Below are 22,270 nucleotides of genomic sequence, written 5' to 3'. Positions count from 1 at the left end.
TAACAACAAACAAGATGAGGACAAATATCCATAAAATGTAAATAATGTACATTATTATTATTATTATTTTGTAATAAGGTGGTGAACTGGTAGTATTGTTAGCACAGACAAAATTTTTAATGGCATTTCTTCTAACACATTACGTTCTGAGTTCAAATTCCATCAAAGTCAATTTTGCCTTTCATCCTTTCGGGGTTGATAAAATAAGTACCAGTTGAGCACTAGGTCAATATAACTGACTAACCCACTTCTCCCAGAATTTCAGGTTTGGTGCCTATAGTAGAAAAAAATATTATTATTATTTTGTAATAATATGGTATATTATCAGGTATCAAAATCTTTTATTGTACATTCATTAAAAGATAAAGTGTCAGTCACCAGGTTGTAGTTGTAAGATAGAGGCTTTGACACTTAATATATGATATTATTAAACATTCATAATTAAGTAACAGTATATGTGTGTCTTTTACAATGGCTGCAATGACTCTACCATGATGCAATAAGCAATTTTATATCACTTGCCAAACTAGTGCAACTCAAGACTATATTATATATTTTTCAATTATTTCACATCCATTCTCCTGGAACACAGTTAATTGTTTTCATAGTTGGATAGACTTTCTGCCATTCACTACTCAACTGCGAAATAGAATCGGGAGTTGTTTGTCTGTCAAGCAAGTAATTTGGTTGCTCATCATCGTCATCATCATCATCATCATTATTAAGGTGGTGAGCTGGCAGAATTATTAGCATGCTGGGTGGACTGCTTAGCAGTATTTTGTCTGTCTATATGTTCTGAGTTCAAATTCAGCCGAGGTTGACTTCCAACAAATTTTTATGTTAATTTGTATTTCAAATACCAACTTAATAATGACAGAATTATTTTATTAAATTTGTTGTTATTTTCAAAATTAATTGAAATAAAAGCAGTGTATTTCCAGAGAAATATGGTAACAAAAGGCTAAGCCCTCCACTCCCTATGAAACACAGACCATTGAGAGTTTTTCTCCACTGTTCTTGACTATGGGCTATCTTTCCTGCTTCTTTCCAGTTGGATCCCTATTTTTTCAGTTCTGCCTCAATATCATGCCTCCAGCTATTTTTAAGGTTTCTTCCCTTCTACCTCCCTTGTGGATTCCAGGTCAGGGCTTGATATGTTTTGCAGGATGTCCCTTTTGGATTTTGCTGTACTGTGTCATATGCTTCCTTGAAGGGAGGCTTTTCTCTCCCAGGTCTTATTGATTTGGAATTGTCATTGATGTTTCTGTAACTTTTTTTTTCTAGGTAGTAGTGTTGGCCCTATACAAATCCATTTTTACCTTTGGGAAGAGGTGGTTCATATTAATCTGGCCTCTATTCTTTAACCTGTCCAGCATGGGAGGTCCTATTAGGAGCTTGCTCTTCCTTGGCACAGCTCTCAAGGTCATTGAGGTATACAAGCATCCCACTACAACAAGGATTGGACCTAGGGGTGAATTCTTATAAATTAGTCCTACAATATTTGGGAAAGAGAAACGCCATCAAGGACAGTGGTGACAATATTGAAGGAGACTTAAGTTCATAGTCACTTTTGTGTCACAATATGAATGGGTGTTCAGTACTGACATAACTTTTGGTGATATGCAGGCAGGTGGCATGGTTGTGGACCTACAATTCCTCACGTTCTTGCAAGGTGGCAAAACGATATTGATATTATGTCTTCTATAGAGTATTGAGAAGATGGCCTTAAAACTTGGTAACCAGGGTAGAAACCCAGCTGCTACAGATATGTTAATGAAAGCCATTTACAGCCTTTCTTTGTAGACAGCTGAAAAGGATAAAAACAATAGTAACAAAGCATGGAGGTTGCTGACCCTAAGGTGGTACTAAGGTGATGAAAAAATAAAGCACCCTGTCTTCATTGTCAGGAACTAACCAAGAGATCTAAGAAATTTTCTTAGTCACAACTGGCAGCGATAATGAGATTCATCTTAAACAAGGGGAAATAAATCAGTAGAAAGTTCTTTACAACAGTATCACTCCATTTACTGATAAAAATGAGGACTAGACAGAAATTGAAGGAGACTGCCAAACTTCTTTAAAAAGAAAAGAAAAAGCGAGGGATCACTCTTTGTGAAATAGAAACACACTCTGATGAATAAAAGCTCCTCTCTTGTGGAGAGGAATCCAACTCTGGTGAAAGTTTATCCCCTGTGAAAGGGAGTTAGTCTCCAATATCTTCAGAAATAATAAAAACAAAAGCAACATTGAAAAATTGTTAATTCAAAACAAAAAAAAAATTAAAATTAATAAAGTTTTCACCAACCCTGCATGGGCCTGATCCACGTGGAGTGAAATTGCCATGACCACGAGTTGGGTCACCTCCTAAGCCGTTATCATAGGGACAAGAGAAATTAGTACCATTAGCATGACTGGTATAGTTGGTGATTCCACCCTGATATGCATACCATCCAGCGCCTTCCATACCCTTGAAATGCACCTCATCCATATGGGTTCGACACCTGACTATAAGCAGTAACACTGCTGCCGCGGCCAGTTATGAGTTCGTCCTTGGAAACAGCTTTCTTCACTTCTACCTGTTTGCCTGATGATTCAAAATGTTTCTTAATGACACACTTGTCTACACTATCATAGTCAGTGAAGGTAACAAAACAGAACCATTTAAACTTGCCAGTACCCTTATCCCTGATCATGTTAATCGTTTCAATTTCACCATAAGGTGAAAATGTGTTTTGAATTTCATCCTCAGTGCTATCTTCTTTGATGCTTCGAACGAACATTTTACTGACACTAACTTTATTTTCAGGCGCCTCATCATGTGGAATGGCTCGTTTGGTATCCAACTTTCTGTTGTCGATGCAATGTGACCAAGCTTCTTGGACCTTGTCCAGTGCTTCTGGTTATACAAATGTAACAAAAGCAAACCCTTTAGACGGGTTTGTGGATGGATTTTTTTATGGTAACAGTAAAGGGGAACCTATTTCCTACATGAATAACTGAATAAATTGAACTTAACAGCCATTCAAAAGACCAACAAAAATATTAATAGAACTCTTATGTGAAATGTGTGAGAACAATCCAACAGAAGTGCTAATCAGGCAGATGTTTAACATTCATTGTATTTTATTGTATCTCTTTGAGCCCTTGTGGCTAATATAGGAAAGAAAAGGTTAGACAAAATGCTTCCTTTGGGATTTTTACACTCTGAATTTAAATCTTGCTGAGGTCTACTTTGCCTCTCATCCCTTTGATATAATCTACTATACCCCAACCCTCAAATTTTAAGCCTTAAACCTATATTAGGAACAATTAGAATCAAATTTCATTAATATTATAATAAGGGCAGTGAAGCAGATAAAATGCCTTGCAGCTTTAAGTTATGTCATTTTATTATCAAATCAAATCCTGCCACAGTTGACATTTTTTTTTCATTCTAGTGTCAATTAACTTAAATTCTATGGTTGATTTAATTGACCAAATCTTTTTCTAAAACTTGTGACTTTACTCTTTAACTTTATGTTCTTGAGATCTAGTTTCATTCTTTGTGAATAAATTTTCTTGAAATTAATGTAAAATTTCAACTAACTTTGTTCAAAATGTCCTTAAAATTATTTTTATTTTTAGTATATTTACTTCATTTAAAAAGAAGTGAATTACAAGAATTATCTCTTCATTGTGTTGGAAGTTTTCCTCCCACAAACAATTGATGTTGAAACAGATACAGCAGCTGTATTTGATTATATCACGGTTGAGTATCAGAAAGGGTAGCCCATTGGAAAAAAAATGCCTTGTACTACTTAGCTGTGTCACTTTACATTGAGTTTACATTTTACCAACGGCAACTTTGCCTTTCACAACTTCCAAGTTGATAAAATATGGAGCAATCAAGTGCTGAAATTGGTTCAGTTATCTATGTCCTACAAATTTGTGAAAAATTGTCATTATTACATTGTAATATTTATCAAAATTTGACTTAATTTGATTTCAATAATTGTGTGGCCAGTTTTCATGAAAATAACTAGAATAATGAGATATAAGTCAATAGAGTGACTGAAGCAGTAAGGTGCTGTTTCTTTATTATGCCTTGGTGCTAGTGATATTTGCATATGTCTTATATGCTATGAATTCAAATTCTGTGTAGGTTGACATTGTCTTTTCTTTTTCTGGAATCATTTAAGTAAGCACTGGGTCAGTTTACTTGACTGTTCCCTGACTTCTCTAGTTTGTGGTCTTGTACCAAAATTAGAAAACATAATAACTACAAACATGTGTAGGTGCAGATGTAGCTGTGTGGTAAGAAGTTTGTCTTCTAACCACATGGTTTTGGGTTCAGTGGCACTTTGTGGCACCTTGGGCAAGTGTCTTACACTATAACCCTAGACTGTTGTGTGTGTGGTGTGTGTGTGTGTGTGTGTGTGTGTGTGTGTGTGTAATCTATATATATATGTTTGTGTGTATGTTTGGTGTATCTTTGCTTTGACATTGCATAACCTGCTTATAATTCTCAAAGAGCAATTCAAGGTTTGACAAACTTTATAATACCTTTGTAAAACTATTTGCTTAATATAAAATTTAAGACTGCTTGTTTTCATTTCAGTTCAAATTCGATGCTCAACTTTTATTAGTCAAAATCCACTACTGTCGTGGCAATTATACTGGTGCTTATGCTTTATTGGAAAAAGCTGATATTGATAACATCACTATTAAGTCTCCCTCAATCCGGTTTCTACGGATTTTAGCCGAAGGCTATGCTATTAAAGGTAAGTAACATATTTTATTTGTTGGTTGAGATGATTGCCTTACCTCACTTTCAATGTCTTCTGTTTTTCCACTATAAGCATTGTTTAACTACAGTTAAATGAAGGATAGAAGGAAATCAACTTATGAATTGAAAGATCCAGTCTTCAGTAACACAATAGGGCAGAATTCATTATGCAGAAATATGTATCCATGGTCTTTGGCAAAATAATGAACTACTTGTTAATTTTCCCATGTTACTAATACTTGGATCACTAAAGGTGTTCCTAACCTGTGGTACTAATTTACATTTAGGTGGATGATCCTGTTTGATAGTCATCTCCTGGTTACAGACATAACATAGTCAAAGAAAGATATGAATTATCAACCTATCACTCAGTTACTTGTATTTGGTTGCTTTTTAAGTTTTGATGTTTGTAATAACTTAGCTTATTGAAGCAGCACTGAAGATTTTGTCATCATGTGTACTATGTCTGTTCTGGAGAGGCTACCCCTCTCCCAAGTTATACTCACAGTAAGATTGGAACTCAGTACTACAAAGCTAATGAAACACCTTATCAACTAAATTATGTTCCTATTGTTTACAACAGCCAGGTGTACCTTTCCATGGTACCAATTTACAACTAGGCAGACTATATGAAGGTAACCAATACTGATGATAGGATATGAATTGTTGACTCTTTGGCTAATGGTCTCTTTTTTCTGGCCTTGAAGAGGAAGACTAGTCTGTGGGATGCAGTTTTAGATCCGTTTGGATCTGGAGTCTCTGGAAAGGATTTTTGAGGATAGCAAAGGCCAGAAATTGTAGTGTTTATTTGTGTGTTATTTGAATATTAACTCGACTGTATACAACTCTCAAAGTTTAGATGTTGCCAAGATTAATAAAATGATTATTTTATATTCAGCTCTGTGTGAATTGTACGATAACATAATCTGGCTATTAGATTTTCATTACCAGTTTAAGAAATATTGTAATTTGATATAAATGTTAAGGATATATTTGTAATGCTTAGCTAATTTTCTGAATCTCAAGGTTTGAAGGAAATTTGCTGCTATTTCTAGTAAGTTGTGTGACCACATAAATGTTCCTTTGTTGACTTATGAGTGAGTTGTAAGATGAAGTGTATATTAATGCAATATTTAGGTATTGGGTTGATTACTTTTATCTTTTTTATGATTTTTGTTTCAAACTAAAATAGAATCAATATTTCTACTAGAAATTAATTCAATCTTCCATACTTAGGACTGTAATGTTCTCTGTGACATTCTCCTGTAATTGATATATTTTTCATCCCTTTTAGTCAAGCGGAAAGGCAGTACCCATGACACTGAGAGTAGTGGGGGAGGGAGGGGAGGAAGGTATTCTCAAGCTGGAGACCTTACCCAATTGCTTGTAACAGAATGGGTTCTGCTAAGAAGGACACCTGAGGCAACAAGTAGTTGTGATGAACTGAGATAAAAGAATAAAAAGACTATATAAATTTATAACAGGAAAAGTGGACACAATATCATGGAATTCCATCAGTCGGTAACATGTCATAGAAATTGTATAAGAAATGGTATGATAAGTAAACAGTAAGCATTCTCCCAAACAGAATCAATAGTAACAGGAACCAGTAACAAAGGATGGGTTTTGAGTCAAAGAAAACCAACAGCTTGAAGAATACACTTGATGGTTATTGGAAAAGCCTTTCTAATATGAAGAAAGGGTGTTTATGAGTTACTTAACTGTAAAATTAAGTAAAAGTAAAGTTAGTGGTCGATACTTTTGTTGCTCAGAACCATCACATGTACCCCTTTCTCTTAGTATCATTTTAATTTCATTATAATAAAACATATGAACTTTTAATTGTGTATATAAATGATTTCTCATTATAGGTCTTTGCTTGGAACGGATGCCCCCAGCAACCACTAGCAAATTTAAAGCTGCTGAGAAAGAGGAGAAGATAATTCATTATTTTGAAAAAGCTGGTGATCTGGCATTGTTACATTTACAAGAACAGGAGAGGAGTCAAACCAGTGGGCAGCTAGGTGTTGGGCAGGTATCACTAGCCCCTGTTAACGTGAACGATGTGGGACTTATTTTGGAAACTGCAATACAACAGGCTCCCATTTTACACATTAAGAATGGGTCAGTATTCATAGTCTTTCTTATCTCCCTTGTTAACGATTATCTCCCTTACATTTGTGCTGTTCATTTCATCTATTCACCAACCATTGATCTTTTTCTGTTGCGGAATTTATCGATTAGAAACCAGTTACTCATTGATTTTTGATAAAATCGAAAGGCTTAAAATAGATCTTGCTTATTTGTCTGAAGCTAGTTATGATTGCTGTGACCTATTTTAAGAATGGTAGTGATAGCTTGTGCAAAAGAAGTTGGCTGTGCAACTGCTGTAATAAATATATTATTTATCATTTTACTACAATCATCTTCATTATCATCATCAGCTTCATCATCATCATCATTTTCATTTTATTGTAGTCATTATTATAACTGATAATATAATCCCCCCCCCCCATTTTAACCTCAAATTACAATTCATCTAGAAATTTCTGTTTGTTTCAGTTTCATTGGGTGATAGTAGAATTCTAACTTCACAGTTGAGTAGTTAGTGTTAAGAAGAACGTTCAATCAATGAAGTAAAATTATTTCTTCATCCAAACGTTTACAAATCCATAACCTAAAATTAAAAGCTGTTCATACGCCTCTCCTCCCACAAAAAAAAAAAAAATAAGCTACCCCCCCCTCTAAACAAATGTAAAAAAACACTGTTAAGCGCTGTACATATTTAATTAAAGGGCACTACTACAAAGAGAATGGGAAGAATACATACTCACATATGCCTGCAGACACATGTGCGTCTGCATGTGTGCATGTATATATGTATGTATGTGTGATGATGATGATGATGATGATAGTGTTGATATATTTAATTGACAGTAGGCAGCTTCACATAAATAGTAAAGGAATATGATGTGATCACTCACATGCACACACGTAACGCACACGCATACACACACACACACATGCATACGCACACATGCGCATGCAGTCATGCTGACTCTTGTACTTGCATATTTATGTATGTATATATATATATATATATATATATATCATTGTTTTAATGTCCATGTTATCATGCTTGCGTAGATTAGACAAAACCTATTAAGGCAGGTATTCTAGAGTTGGATGCCCTTCCTGTTGCCAACATTCATTTGTTTCTAAGCAAGGTACTATTTCTCCCTGGTCAGACATGTTTTTGTAGAATATTGTTCTGTGATGTTTTTTATTTTGATGTATTTCAGAATTTAATTCACATTTTTTGTTTCTTGGTTCAATTTCCACCGATCAGCCATTTTAAGGTTGCATATAATGTCAATATCATTCTCCTATAGCCTAGCCTTTATTCTGTCGTAGATTGCCTGTTGCCCATCTGTTATGTCACCATTAGTTTTACTGTCTTCTTCCAGACCATCTATATGTCTCTCATCAAGCAAGCTATCACTGTCCCTTTCCTGTGGTTTATTAGAGATCTCACCTCTGTTTTCTGCTATGAGATTACTTTTATCAGTGAAAAGTATATTTTCATTGTTTCCTCTGCTGCTGTTTTCCAATACCTGTCTTTTGATAGCTGTGAGCACTACTTCTGTGAACCAGCGATTTTTTTCTTATTGCTCCAGCTTGATCACATAATCTCTGTTCTGTGAGTTGAAACAATCCTCTTTCTCTCCATTGATCATACACACTTTGTCGGTCCCCTGATATGAACACCATTTTTGTCTACAGGGTTGCTCAGGTAGTAACACTCCATGACCACAGCATTGACTTGTTTGTTCAATCTACATTGTGTGAGCTGGTCCCTTGCTGGATAACGACAGGCTGGAAGTCGGACCAGTATCTCTGAACCTGCTGGGTGCAACACTGTCACCATCAGTGGCTTCAGTTTCATTACCACCGTTATTAACCATATTTTGTTTTTTCATTGTCACTCATGAGGTAGTGATTATCAGGTTGCGCAATTACCAGTGTTTTTATTGTAACACCATCACTAGATGTATCATCAATCAGGACATGGGGAGATTCCAACCGGCTCCTTTTATTATTATTATTATCATTACTAATATTATTATTTTCATTTTTTTTATTATTTGTCATTGTTAATATTTCCTTTGATCTGACATGAGTTTTGGCTTATTATTATTATTATTATTATATTATTATTATTATTATTATTATTATTATTATTATTATTTCCATTTATTATTAAAATGTATTATTATGTTGTTTAGTCTCAGCTTTTGTCTTGTACTTGAGATAATCGTAAATATGTGAGGGTTGAAGGGAATAGTAGGAGGAAGAGAAGCAGCTTGGTGAACAGACCAAATTGTAAATAGATGTGGCAGATGGTGAGGAGGTCAGCAATGGGCATTCCTGTGCCATAAGGAGACAAAAGAGGCCTCACACCCTTGGGGTCAGTAGAGGTCAAATGTGTTTATTATCATTAGTGATCAATGTGGCTGTATGGGTTTAGGTTCAGTCCCACTGCACAGCACCCTGGGCAAATGTCTTCTACTATAAATCTAATCTGACCACAGCCTTGTGAGTGGAATTCGTTAACAGAAACTGAAAAAAAGGCCATTGTATATATTTATGTGTATGTGTGTGTGTGTGTAACCTTATCTTGAGATCATGTGATGGCTGGAAACGAACATCATCATACAAGCAATGTTGTTTACTTTTTAGTCTTTTGTGAAAAACATGTCTGGCCCTGGGAAATATTATCTTGGTTGAAAACCGGTGAGGGCTGGCAACAGGAAGGAGATCTGGCTATAGAAAAGTTACCTCATCAAATCTGTCCAACCCATATGAACATAGAAAAGTGGACAATAAATAATGATGATGATATATATATATGTATATATATGAATGTGTGTGTGTGTGTGTGTGTGCATACATATATATATATATATAACGGGAAGCTTTATGAAAATAGACAAAAGACGAAGGCAGGTGGAAAACAAACGAACAATTGTATTAGTATGGCGCTCAGGAAATATAAATAAAACAAGTCTTTAACGTTTCGAGCAGAAAGATACACAGAGAGAAAAAAAACACAGAAAGAAAGAGAGAAAAAAAAGGAGAGAAAAAAAAAAAAACTCATCATCATCATCAACGTTTAATGTCCGTTTTCCATGCTAGCATAGGTTGGACTGTGATCTGGCAGTGTTTCTACAGCTGGATGCCCTTCTTAATGCTAACCACTCCGTGAGTGTAGTAGGTCCTTTTTACGTGCCACCGGCACAGGGACAGAGGGTGCTTTTTATGTACCACCGGCACGGAAGCCAATCATCATTCGATGTCCATTTTCCATGCAGGCATGGGTTGGATAGTTTGACTGGTCCAGCATGCCACACAACTGCATTGAGGTCCAGTGTTAGCATTGGCATGGTTTCTACAGGTGGATGTCTTCTTAATGCCAAACATTTTACAGTGTGTTCTGGGTACTTTTTTATGGCACCAGCATGTGTTTTATATATCAATATATATACATATAAGCATATATATGTATTATGTGTATATATATATATACATATATATATATGTGTGTGTGTGTGTGTGTGTGTATATATATATATATCATTGTCATCATCATCATCATCATTTAACATCCGTTTTCCATGCTGGTATGGTTTGGATGGTTTGACTGGGGTCTGGAAAGCCAGCGGCTGCACCAGGCTCCAATCTGATGTGGCAATGTTTCTACAGCTGGATGCCCTTTCTAACACCAACCACTCCGAGAGTGTAGTGCGTGCTTTTTACGTTCCACTAGCACAGGAGCTAGTCAGGTGGGCCTGGCATCAATCACGTTTGGATAGTGCTTTCTATATGATCATTATGTAACATCTATCTTCCATGCTGGCTTAGGATGGATGGTTTGACAGGAGCTGGTAAGCCAGAGGATTATGCCTAGCTCCATTGACTGCTTTGGCATGGTTTTTCTTTTACCACTAGTTGTCCTTCCTAATGCCAACCTCTTTAAGGAGTAGACACTAGCACTGGCAAATTGTGCTTTCATATGAGTTTTATGGATGGATACTATTCCAAATGCTACTCACTTTACAGAGTGGACTGGATGCTATTTACATGGCACCAGCACTGGCAAGGTCACCAAGTAACTTGCAAGTCAAAGATCCTTTGAGCGGGTGGTGATGGTATTGAAGGATGTAGCTTTGTATCAGGTGATGAGAGATTAGAGTATGACAGTGGGACAGAAACAGATATGTTGTTGTAGAGGAGATACATGGTTACCTTAATCAGAGAGAAAGAGAGAGAGAGAGAGAGAGAGAGAGAGAGAGAGAGAGAGAGAGAGAGAGAGAGAGAGAGAGAGAGAGAGAGAATGAGAGAGAGAACAAGAGTGATAGCAATAGAGTGCGAGAGAGGTAGTGGCAATGTGCCAGACATTACTCTAAAGGTACAAGGATGTGAATATAAATGGGATTGTAGAGAATTGCCCAGGGTGCATGAATAGGGTGTTCATGTGAATGCAAAAGTGGTGGGAGGAATGTAGTGATTGGTGAAATCTAAGTATATGGGGCAGGAGGTGACAGGATAGCAATGATACAGTTGGCAGGGTGGGAAGAACACGATTGGGCTGCAAAAGTGGAGAGAGAGAGATAAGTATAATGCATGAAGAAGAGGAGACGTGAAAATGAGGAGAAGAGGTGATGTAGTTTGATTTATTGGGGTATAGTGTGTGAAAAATTTAATGTTACATGTTTTGCTGAGTTGGACAGGTCTTCTCAAGAACCTCATATCACCAGACATCATAGTCCATTGTCATCTCCTCTGTGAGTCCCAACATCTTGAGGTCAGCCCTCATTACTTCATCCTAAGTATATAAGTCATCATCATTGTCATTTAGCATCCGTTTTCCATGCTGGCATGGGTTAAACAGTTTGACTAGAACTGGTAAGCCAGACAGATGTACCAGGTTCTAGTCTGATGTGGCTTGGTTTCTATGGATGGATGCCCTTCCTAACACCAACCACTTCAAGAGTGTAGTGGGTGCCTTTTATCTGTCACTGGCATGGGCGCCTTTTACATGTCACCAGCACTGGCCATGACTATAATTTCATTTGGCTTGATGAGTCTTCTCAAGCACAGCAAATTCCCAAAGGTCTTGATCACTTGTCATTGTCACCATGAAACCCAACATTTGAAGATTATGCTTCACTACCTTATCCCATGTCTTCCCGATTCTACCTCTTCCACAGGTTGAAATTTCTACCTGCACCTTCTTTTACATTTTGAGCAGGGCTATTTTCTTGGGAGAGTAGAGTCCTGTCTGGTTTCCTGCTTACTAGAAGTTTGGTTTTTGCTAAATTAACTTTAAGCCCCTTTGATTCCAAGTTTGCTTCCTCACCTAAAATTTCTTTTCTGATTCTACTGCTTATTCTGCTTTAGGAATAAGGTCATCAGCATATAGTAGTTCTCACAACTACTGGTCTTTAATAAATTCCTCTGTTATGGCCTGGAGAACTATGAAGAATAAGAGGGGGCTGAGACATGGGCCTTCATGAACTCTTACCCATACATTATATTTGTTGCTGTTCTTCTTGCCAACTTCCACACCTTATTGATAGGACCTTTGTACATGACTTGTATGTTTTGCACCAGTCATTCATCTACTCCTAGCTTCCTCAGAGACCACAAGATCACAGAATAAGGGACCTTGTTAAAGGCTTTCTCCTGGTTGACAAATACCCACTACAATGACTTACTCTTGATTAAATACTTCTCCACTTGTCTTATTAGAAAGAAGTACTTCTCACTGGCATAATGCCAAACTGAATCACATCTAGTGCAATACTCTTCCTAATTAAATGTTCTATAACTTGTTTCGTAACTTTCATGACCTGGTTCAGCAATTTGATACCTCTATAATTACTTCTATCTAAGGCATCTCCTTTACCTTTGTATAGTTGACTATAATGCTGCTGCACATGTTGTTGGACATGACACCTTCTAATAACTGATTAACTATATGGATGATTAACCTGATTAACTATATGGGTGACTAGGCTGTTTCCCATAGACACACAAATATACACACACATATGCTTATAATTTTGTGGTGTGTTATATTGATCACAACATATAACCAATGTTTAGAACTCCATATCTTTGGTTATACATCAAAAGATCCATATGTGAGGTGCCAACGAGTTATTATTCTATGTTCTTTATTGTAGTTCCATTTTGATATTTTGAATACAGTACATATACGAAACAAATTTGGAAACAAATTTTTAAGTTTGTTCAATACATTCTGACATCATCATCATCATCGTTTAACGTCTGCTTTTCATGCTAGCATGGGTTGGACGATTTTGACTGAGGGCTGGCGAACCAGATGGCTGCACCAGGCTCCAGTCTTGATTTGGCAGATTTTCTACAGCTGGATGCCCTTTCTAACGCTAGCCACTCCGAGAGTGTAGTGGGTGCTTTTACGTGCCCAGTCAGGCGGTACTAGCAACGACCTCGCTCGAATCCTTATATACATGCCACCAGCACAGGTGCCAGAAGGCGACTTTGGTAACGTTCACGCTCAAATGGTGCCCTTTTACGTGCCCACTGGCATGGAAGGCAGTAGGCTGCTCTGGCAATGATCACGCTTGGATGGTGCTCTTGGCACCCTACTAGCACAGGCACAAATGCCAGTAAGGCGACGCTGGTAACGACGCTAACATGTATATCATAAACAACAATATCTGTTATATGTGGAAATACCTCATAAGCAGACTATTATATCAAATCATCAGAGATTGCATAACAAAATGAAAAAATGTAAAGCTATATCATAACCTATGGACAGTATAACAACTGTATTGAGGTGGGTCAAGGCATTTACTTAATTCATTGTGACAACACTCAATTTGTGCACTTGCCTCTTGTTATTGGCATCATCTTTACAAGCAATCTATCGTCTTGGGTAGATGTTAGATGCTCCTTTATCAAGAACTTAATGACAGCATGTTGCTTTTGCTTGGAAGTGTAGCGGCACTAACATTGTCCACACTTGAATGGTGCTTTTTACGTACCACCGGCATAGGTGACATTTAGGCAGCACTATCATCAGCCATGACTATGATTTCACTATGAGTTCAACAGGACTTCACAGGCACAGCATATTGCCCAACGGTTGAAAGGTGTTTTTTTAAATAGGTCAGTTATGTGACACTGGTATCGGCCATGACTATGATCTCACTTAGCTTGCTGGGTCTTCTCAAGCATGGCATATCTTCTAAGGTCTTGGTCACTTATTGTCTCTGTGAGGCCCAACATTCAAAGGTCATGCTTCATCATCTTCCTGAGTCTACCTCTTCTACAGGTTCCCTCCACTGTTAGGTGTGTGACACTTCTTCACGCAGCTGTTTTCTTCCATACATATCACATGACCATACCAACACAGTCATCTCTCTTGCACACATCTGATGCTTCTTATGTCCAACTTTTCTCTCAGGGTACTTACATTCTGTTGTGTATGCACACTGACATTACACATCCAGTGGAGCATACTAGCTTCATTTCTTCCAAGCTTACACATGTCCTCAGCAGTCACAGCCCATATTCCACTGTAGTGTAGCATGGCTGTTCGCACACAGGCATCATACAGTCTACCTTTTACTCTGAGTGAGAGGCCCTTTGTTACCAGCAGAGGTAGGAGCTCTCTGAACTTTGCCCAAGTTATTCTTATTCTAGCAGCTATACTCTCAGAGCATCCACCCCCACTACTGACTTGGTAAATAGGTAACAGAAGCTACCAACTACTTCTAGTTTTTTCCCCTGGCATGTGATGGAATCTGTTTTCTGTACATCTTCAGTGCTTATTGCTCCTGTGCATCTGCCACATACAAAAGCTATCTTCCCAGTTAACCTTCCTTTGATATTGCTGCACTTCTTATGTGTCTATAGCTTATGCCAGGTACATCTTATGGAGTTTTTGCCTATGTCTTTTCTACAGATTGAGCAGGGCCATCTATGTGAAGAGATTTGTGATTTGTCTGCCTTCCTATTTACTAAGACTTTGGTTTTTGCTAGGTTAACTCTAAGGCCCTTCAATTCTAGACCTTGCTTCCACACCTGAAACTTCTTCTCTAGTTGTAGTAGTGACTCACCTATTAGAGCAAGGTTATCAACATAGAGGAGCTCCCAGGAGCAGCCTGTCTTGAATTCCTCTGTTATTGCCTGGCACACTATGATGAACAAAAGTGGTCTGAGGACTAATCCTTGGTGAACCTCTACTTCTACTCAGAATTCTTTGCTATACTCATTGCCAACCCTCGCCTTACTGACAGCATCCCTGTACAGCTCTCACCAACCACTCATCTATCCCTAGCTTCCGCATTGACCACCAGATAAGGGATCACGGGATCCTGTCAAAGGCTTCTTCCATGTCAACAAAAGCCAAGTACAGAGGTTTATCTTTGGCTAGGAATTTCTCCTGCAGCTGTCTTACCAGAAATATAGCATCAGTGGTGCTTCTCCCTTGCACGAAACCAAACTGCATCTCATCTAAATTAACTCTCCCCCTAATTAGTTGGGCTATGATCCTCTCCGTGACTTTCATCACCTGAGCTAACAATTTGATACCTCTGTAATTATTCCTATCCAAGACGTTACCTTTACCTTTGTAGCAGTTGATTATGGTATTGCTACACCAGTCATTGGGTATGACTCCTTCATGTATCACCTGGTTAACTATAAGGGTGACTAGACTATAGCCTACACCACCAGATATTTCAAGCATTTCAGCAATGATGTAAGGTTTTTATAAGGTTAATTATTCATTCTATCTGAAATTTAGTTGTGTTGATAGTCTTTACTGTAATCCAAATTTATTTTTTTATATATTTATATTATGAAACTTCAAGACTGAAAGATAAATTTGAAAGTATTTGTTGTATACCATAAGTTAAATAATTTCTCTGGCAAAAGGCAATGAAAGAGCTTTAATATGTTCACTCAACTGGCTAGAAATAACACCCAGATCTCACTCAAATCACATTCATCTCTCATAAAAATAGAACACATTAAATAATATAGCCCTACAAATTCATAAAATCTTGGGATGGTCGCAGCTGGAACATTTTTGATTATCAGTCTGCTGGGTCAGGTTTGATCTGAAACTAAACAGCACAAAAAAAAAAAGAAAAAAAAAGAAGAAAAAAAACAAGCATAACTAGTTAGCATAACTCATCATTATCACAATCCTGTTGATTTTTATTAAAAATCTCCCAAAACTAGTTTTGCTGGTTTTTGGCAGGGGAACTAGTTGGTGGTAAACAATGCTGAAATTATTTGATCTTCAGAAAAGATATCTTGTTTAGAGCTACAGTTCTATAGCTTAGACTTCAGACTTGCTGAAATCTTGTTAATACACAGATTTTTCTCATGATATGAGTAATCATGCAAATATTTTCTTTATTGATATAGTTTTGATAGTTAAATTACAGTCAGCATTAATCTATCATCCTGTTCCCCTGCCACTGTCCTGTTATTCTTGTATGATGTCTTGATATGTAACCGTCTAACATGTCTTCATTGGTTTAACTCTTGTCACCCAAAATACGCCATTCATTGTCTATTTGAAACTGTTGTCCAGACTAATGCAGTCAACAGTCTAGATCAGTGGTTCCCAAAATAGGCAGTACTGCCCCACCACTGGGGGCAGTGGAAACATCCAGGGTGCAGAGCATTGAAGAAAAGTCAAGCAATAATGGGGTGGCCAAAAGAGGGCAATGAATGTAAAAATGACAAAATAATAGGTTAAATTAAATTTTATTTGTGAAATATAGTTGTTTTGAATTTGCTGCAAGAATGTGGTCTACATTTGAGATGGTGATGTGGGGGGGGGGCAACGCTAGGAATATGGCCTAGGTGCCGAGGGGGCAGCATCCCTAAAAAATTTAGGAACCACTGGTCTAGGTAGATTGACCAACAACCAATACTTTGAAATCAATAACTTTCATAACTCACTTGTATTTAACTTGTCTTTCTCGTGCACAATTACTCAGTTAAGGTAGTTGACACCCATCACTTGAAATATTTTCATATTTTGGCGATTAAAAAACAAGACTCTGGTTTTATCCCATAAGGCTTAACTGCAGTAAAAGGCAGGCCTGTAGAAAAATTGACTGGTAAATTCACAAATCTATTTTTTGGTGACATGATAATGTTAATAATTACTTGTTGTGCACATTATACGTCTAACCTCTTAACATTCAGATTATTCTGTCAAATGTAATGCTTACTTAGTCACATTGGTTTGAATAAATCATGCATTATTTATCTCATACCGTTGAGATTTTAATGATGTGATTTTTGTATTTTTAGAATGACATTGTAGGGTAAGTGTGAGAGGCTGGATCTTACTGGCTTGAACATAAAACAAATAGAAAATTTGGGCCAGATATGGTTAGTTTAAATGCTAAAGGGCTAATATGCATATTTGGCTTATTCTTTTTTAAATAATTCCTGGTCTTTGGTATTTATTGTCCATGTTTCATGGTCATGCAATAACACATGTCTGACACTAGGCCAATACAGTTCTTTTTGGAATCATAAAGCTTCATGAGCTAATGTTTATCTGCAGTTACCATACTGAGAGACAGGTGAGAGTCATTGATCCTCTTGAATGCTAGTCTATTGCAGGTAACTTTCTCCACAGTGGGAAATGAACTCAGTGTTGCAAAACAATGAATAACTCATTCGCTATACGTTGTTGTTATATACTCACTCTGTGGCATCTAGTTCAAGCTAATTAACCTGTATCACATTTAACAGCTATGTAGACTTTATCTGTGAATGTTAAGTGTTTAGGCTGTAGATACACATGCACGCACGCATGCGCGCACACACACACGCACACACACACACTTCCATTCATGTTCCTTGTATTTCCCAATTAGTTAATACAGTATTTCAGACATTCCATTGTTTTTCAGCTTATATGTCCATTTACTGTGGGAAGATTTTGAAATCATGATCTTGAAGTTGTCTTTAGTTAATATTATTAAAATTCCTCTCAAGTTCCTAGATTAGTTTTATTTTTAATCAACAACTGAATAATTTGGAATTGTATAGTACTCTTTTTTTTATTTCTACTTTTATTATACTTTTAAACAAAATTCAGCATCACCACATTATCTTCATCATTATAACCACTACCATCATTATCATTGTCTTTATTATCTATCTCACACGTACAGCATGATCTTCTGCAAGCATAAACACAATACCTTTGCTAACTTTGCTTGCTCTCATCTCACCTACTAGTGACATCTGTGGCTTTCTCCAGTGATATTCACAGCTTCACTAGTTGTTATTGTTCTTGATGTTTATTTAGCTCAAGGTGAATCTGTCAGAGTATATTTTCAAAAGTTTTGGTCACTAGTCATTGCCTTGGTGAGGCCTAATGTTCAAAGGTCATGCTTCACTACTTCATCCCAGGTCTTCTTACATCTACCTCTTCCACAGTTTCCCTTAACCGCTAGGGTGTGGCACTTTTTCACACAGCTATCCTCACCCATTCTCACTACATGAACATACCAGCGCAGTCGTCTCTTCTATATGCCACATCTGATGCTTCTTAGGTCCAACTTTTCTCTCAAGCTATTTACACTCTGTCAAGTATGCACACTGACATTACACATCCATCGGAGCATACTGGCTTCATTCCTCGTGAGCTTACGCATATCCTCAGCAGTCACGACCCATGTTTCACTGCCATATAGCATGGCTGTTCGTACACATGCATCATACAGTCTGCCTTTTACTCTGAGCGAGAGGCCTTTAGTCACCAGCGGAGGTAAGAGCTCCCTGAACTTTGCCCAGGCTATTCTTACTCTAGCAGTTACACTTTCAGCACACCCACCCCCGCTACTGACTTGGTCACCTAGATAATGGAAGCTATCAAATACTTCTAGTTTTTCCCCCTGGAAAGTGACGGAAGTTGTTTTCTGCAGATTTTCAGTATTTATTGCTCCTGAGCATCTGCCACATACAAAAACTATCTTCCCAGTTAGCCTTCCTTTGACATTACTGCACCTCTTATGTGTCCATAGCTTACACTGGGTACTTCTTATAGAGTTTCTACCTACGCCTTTTCTACAGATCGAGCAGGGCCATCTACCTGAAGGCATTTGTGGTTTGTCTACCTTCCTACTTATTAGGACTTTGGTTTTAGCTAGATTGACTCTAAGGCCCCTCGATTCTAAACCCTCCTTCCACACCTGAAACTTCTCCTCCAGTTCTGATAGTGACTCAGCAATTAGAGCAAGGTTGTCAGCATAGAGGAGCTCCCAGGGGCATCCTGTCTTGAATTCCTCTGTTATTGCCTGGAGGACTATGATAAATAGGAGGGGGCTGAGGACTGAACCCTGGTGGACCCCAACCTCTACCTTGAATTCTTCTGTGTACACGTTGCCAACCCTCACCTTACTTACAGCGTCCCTGTACATGGCTTGCACAGCTCTCACCAGCCATTCATCTATCCCTAGTTTCCTCGTTGACCACCAGATAAGGGATCGGGGGACCCTGTCAAAGGCTTTCTCCATGTCAACGAAAGCCAGGTACAGGGGCTTATCTTTGGCTAGGTATTTCTCCTGCAGCTGTCTCACCAGAAATATGGTATCAGTGGTGCTTTTCCCTGGCACGAAATCAAACTGCATCTCATTCAAGTTGACTCTCTCCCTAATCAGTTGGGCTATGACCCTCTCCGTAACCTTCATTACCTGATCCAACAGCTTGATACCTCTGTAATTATTTGTATCTAGGGTGTTACCTTTACCTTTGTAGCAGTTGACTATTATGTTGCTATACCAGTCATTGGGTATGACTCCTTCGTGTATCTCCTGGTTAACTATATGGGTGATTAGGCTATAGCCAACACTGCCAGATATTTTGAGCATCTCTGCAGTAATTCCTGATGGGCCTGGGGCTTTCCCTGTCTTCATGCTTCTAATTGCCTTAACTACCAAAGAACTGTCAACTCGGATCGCTTGTCCCTCTGTTGGGTTGACATTTGGCAGACTCTCTTTATCCCATTCATTTTCTTTATTCAGCAACCTTTCATAGTGGCGTCTCCAAACCTCTCTCTTTGCATCCTCATTTAGCGCAAGTGAACCATCATCCATGCGGACACATTTCTCTCCTACCACATCACGATTCTCTCTCACACACTGTCTTGCAACATGAAATACCTCAAGTCTTTGGTCCTCACGGTGCAGAACATTGGCAAATTTTTTATCTGCTTCCCCTCTGGCTAAATAAACCTGTCTCCTAGCTTCCCTTCTGGCAGTCTGATACAGTTCCTTGCTACCTCCATTCTTCCAGTCCTTTCAAGCCTGTCTCTTTTGTCTAATAGCCCTGTCAACCACATTGTTTCACCACCACGTTACCTTGGGTCGAGTGGGGACTTTGCACCAGCCACAGATCTGGTCAGTGGCTCTCGGCAGGTTGTCCTGTAGAAATCTCCAGTTGTCTTCCACATTATGTGATGCTATATCCCCTTCTATTTCATCAAAGGCTTCAAGTAATACGTTTCTAAATCTCTGCCCATTTGCAGGATCTTTAAGTTTCCAGACCCCTCTCCTCCAGGCTGGTCTTCTTCTGGGCATCCATTCAGCCCCGATCCTGAAGTCGCTAACTACTAATCTATGTTGAGGGGTACATTCTTTGCCTGGGAAGGTTTTGGCATTTATAAGCAGCCCTCTTTCCCTTTTTCTGGCGAGGATATAGTCAATTTGGCTAGTGTGTCTGCCAGTGACTAGGTGATGGGTGGGTTTCCTGAAGTTGGTATTGCAAACCATAAGATCATTTGCATCGTAGAACTCCAGCAACCTGGTTCCCTCCTCATTGCGGGAACCAAAACCATAGCCTCCATGTATGCCATGGAAGCCCCCTGCACGTTGTCCAACATGTCCATTGAAATCACCAGCCACAAAAAGGTCTCTGTCATTCGTCAACGAGGTAGTCTGCAATAGGGTGTCATAGAATCGGTCTTTCTGCCCCTCCAGTAGCCCCGGCTGAGGGACATATATATATATATATATATATATATATATATATATATATGTATTTAGTTATGTTGATGTACATATTGTAAATATATGTCATGTCTGGTTGGCTTCTTGCCATGGCCTCCAAGTCTCAGCCTTACAAATCCTAGTCATGTTATTCAAATACCTCAAGTAGGTTCTTAATTGGAACACTCATCAATTATAAGTCATATTATCCCAGATAATTTGGTCCTATTCTCACTTGATGAACTGAAGGGCTACATACGTGCTGCTTTAATCCTTTAACATTCAAACTGGCCATATCTGGCCCAAATATTCTACTAGTTTCATGTTGAAACCAACCAGATCAAGCCTCTCATACCTACCCTACAATGTTATTCTCAAAGTAAGCTACCATATCACTGAAATCTTGAAGCTGTGAAATAATACATGATTAATTTTTAAAAAATTTTAATGAATCAGCATTACATTTGACAGAGTTATCTGAATGCTAAAGGGTTAAGTGATAGGGTTCTGTTCAATGATGAATTTAAATTAACTTCCTTTATTACTATCCATGTTCAAATCCCTTTACCCTGTGAAGCCATTGGATTTAAATGTATTTTCATATTATAAAATGGTTGTAAAATAGAGTGAGTTCACTTTATTTTTCAGTTAATGTTACCATTCATTTCCCATGAATTGATAAAATAAGGAACAATTATATAATGAGGATGAGTAAATGAACCACATTCATATTGTTTACTACATTGGGTATGATCAATAAAGCCAATTATTTTTCTCCATTACGTCTACTTTGTATTTATTTCTTTAGTGAATTTAGACATTTCCATTCTGAAACTTGCTCTATATTTAAATATTCTATCTTTGCATTTGATTGGAATACATTTATATTGATGACATACATATTTATCTAAATTACATTCAAAATGCTATATAACTTGTTTGTATCAGCTGTTCACTTCCTGTTTAATTCAGGTTTTCCAGTATGCTAATAATTGATGTAAGCAATATCCTTTTGACGTAGTATATCTTAATATTCATGTATCTAAGGCAGGACAATGGCAGAAAGAGTGTAGTGCCTGAGTAAATAACTTGGATTTAGTTACCTCTGAGTTCAAATCCCATCAAAATTGACATTGCTTTTCATCCCTCTAGAGTCATCATCATCATCATGGTAGATTAATTATCAGATATATACTGAAGTTATTCCAATCACCTATATTTGCTTCTTAAATATTTGTGGCCTTGTTCCAATATGAGAAATGAAAAGTCATATATTTTACTACAAATGAAGAGCTCAAGTCATGAATAAAGTTTATTATCAATCCCTTTGTTATTACATTTTTGTTTGAATACACAGTCTTATTTCAATAAATTTAGAGAATAATAAAGAATACATTAAAATAACTTTTCGTTATTAAGC

The 22,270-nt window shown here is 37.6% G+C and overlaps 1 protein-coding gene across 1 annotated transcript in view; it reads left to right on the top strand.

The window, feature by feature from the left end:
* The window catches only part of LOC115210728 (tetratricopeptide repeat protein 7B), a 176,438-nt gene that overhangs the window by 30,760 nt on the left and 123,408 nt on the right, over positions 1-22,270 (top strand). Inside the window, exons 3-4 of the mRNA XM_029779438.2 lie at positions 4,598-4,760; positions 6,637-6,889. Coding sequence (XP_029635298.1) covers positions 4,598-4,760; positions 6,637-6,889 — 416 coding nt within the window. The remainder of the gene's footprint in view (positions 1-4,597; positions 4,761-6,636; positions 6,890-22,270) is intronic.

This window comes from Octopus sinensis, linkage group LG4 (assembly GCF_006345805.1).
Source record: "Octopus sinensis linkage group LG4, ASM634580v1, whole genome shotgun sequence".
NCBI lineage: Eukaryota > Metazoa > Mollusca > Cephalopoda > Octopoda > Octopodidae > Octopus > Octopus sinensis.
Note: the sequence above shows the minus strand (reverse complement) of the source record. Positions and strands in the feature narration are given on the sequence as shown.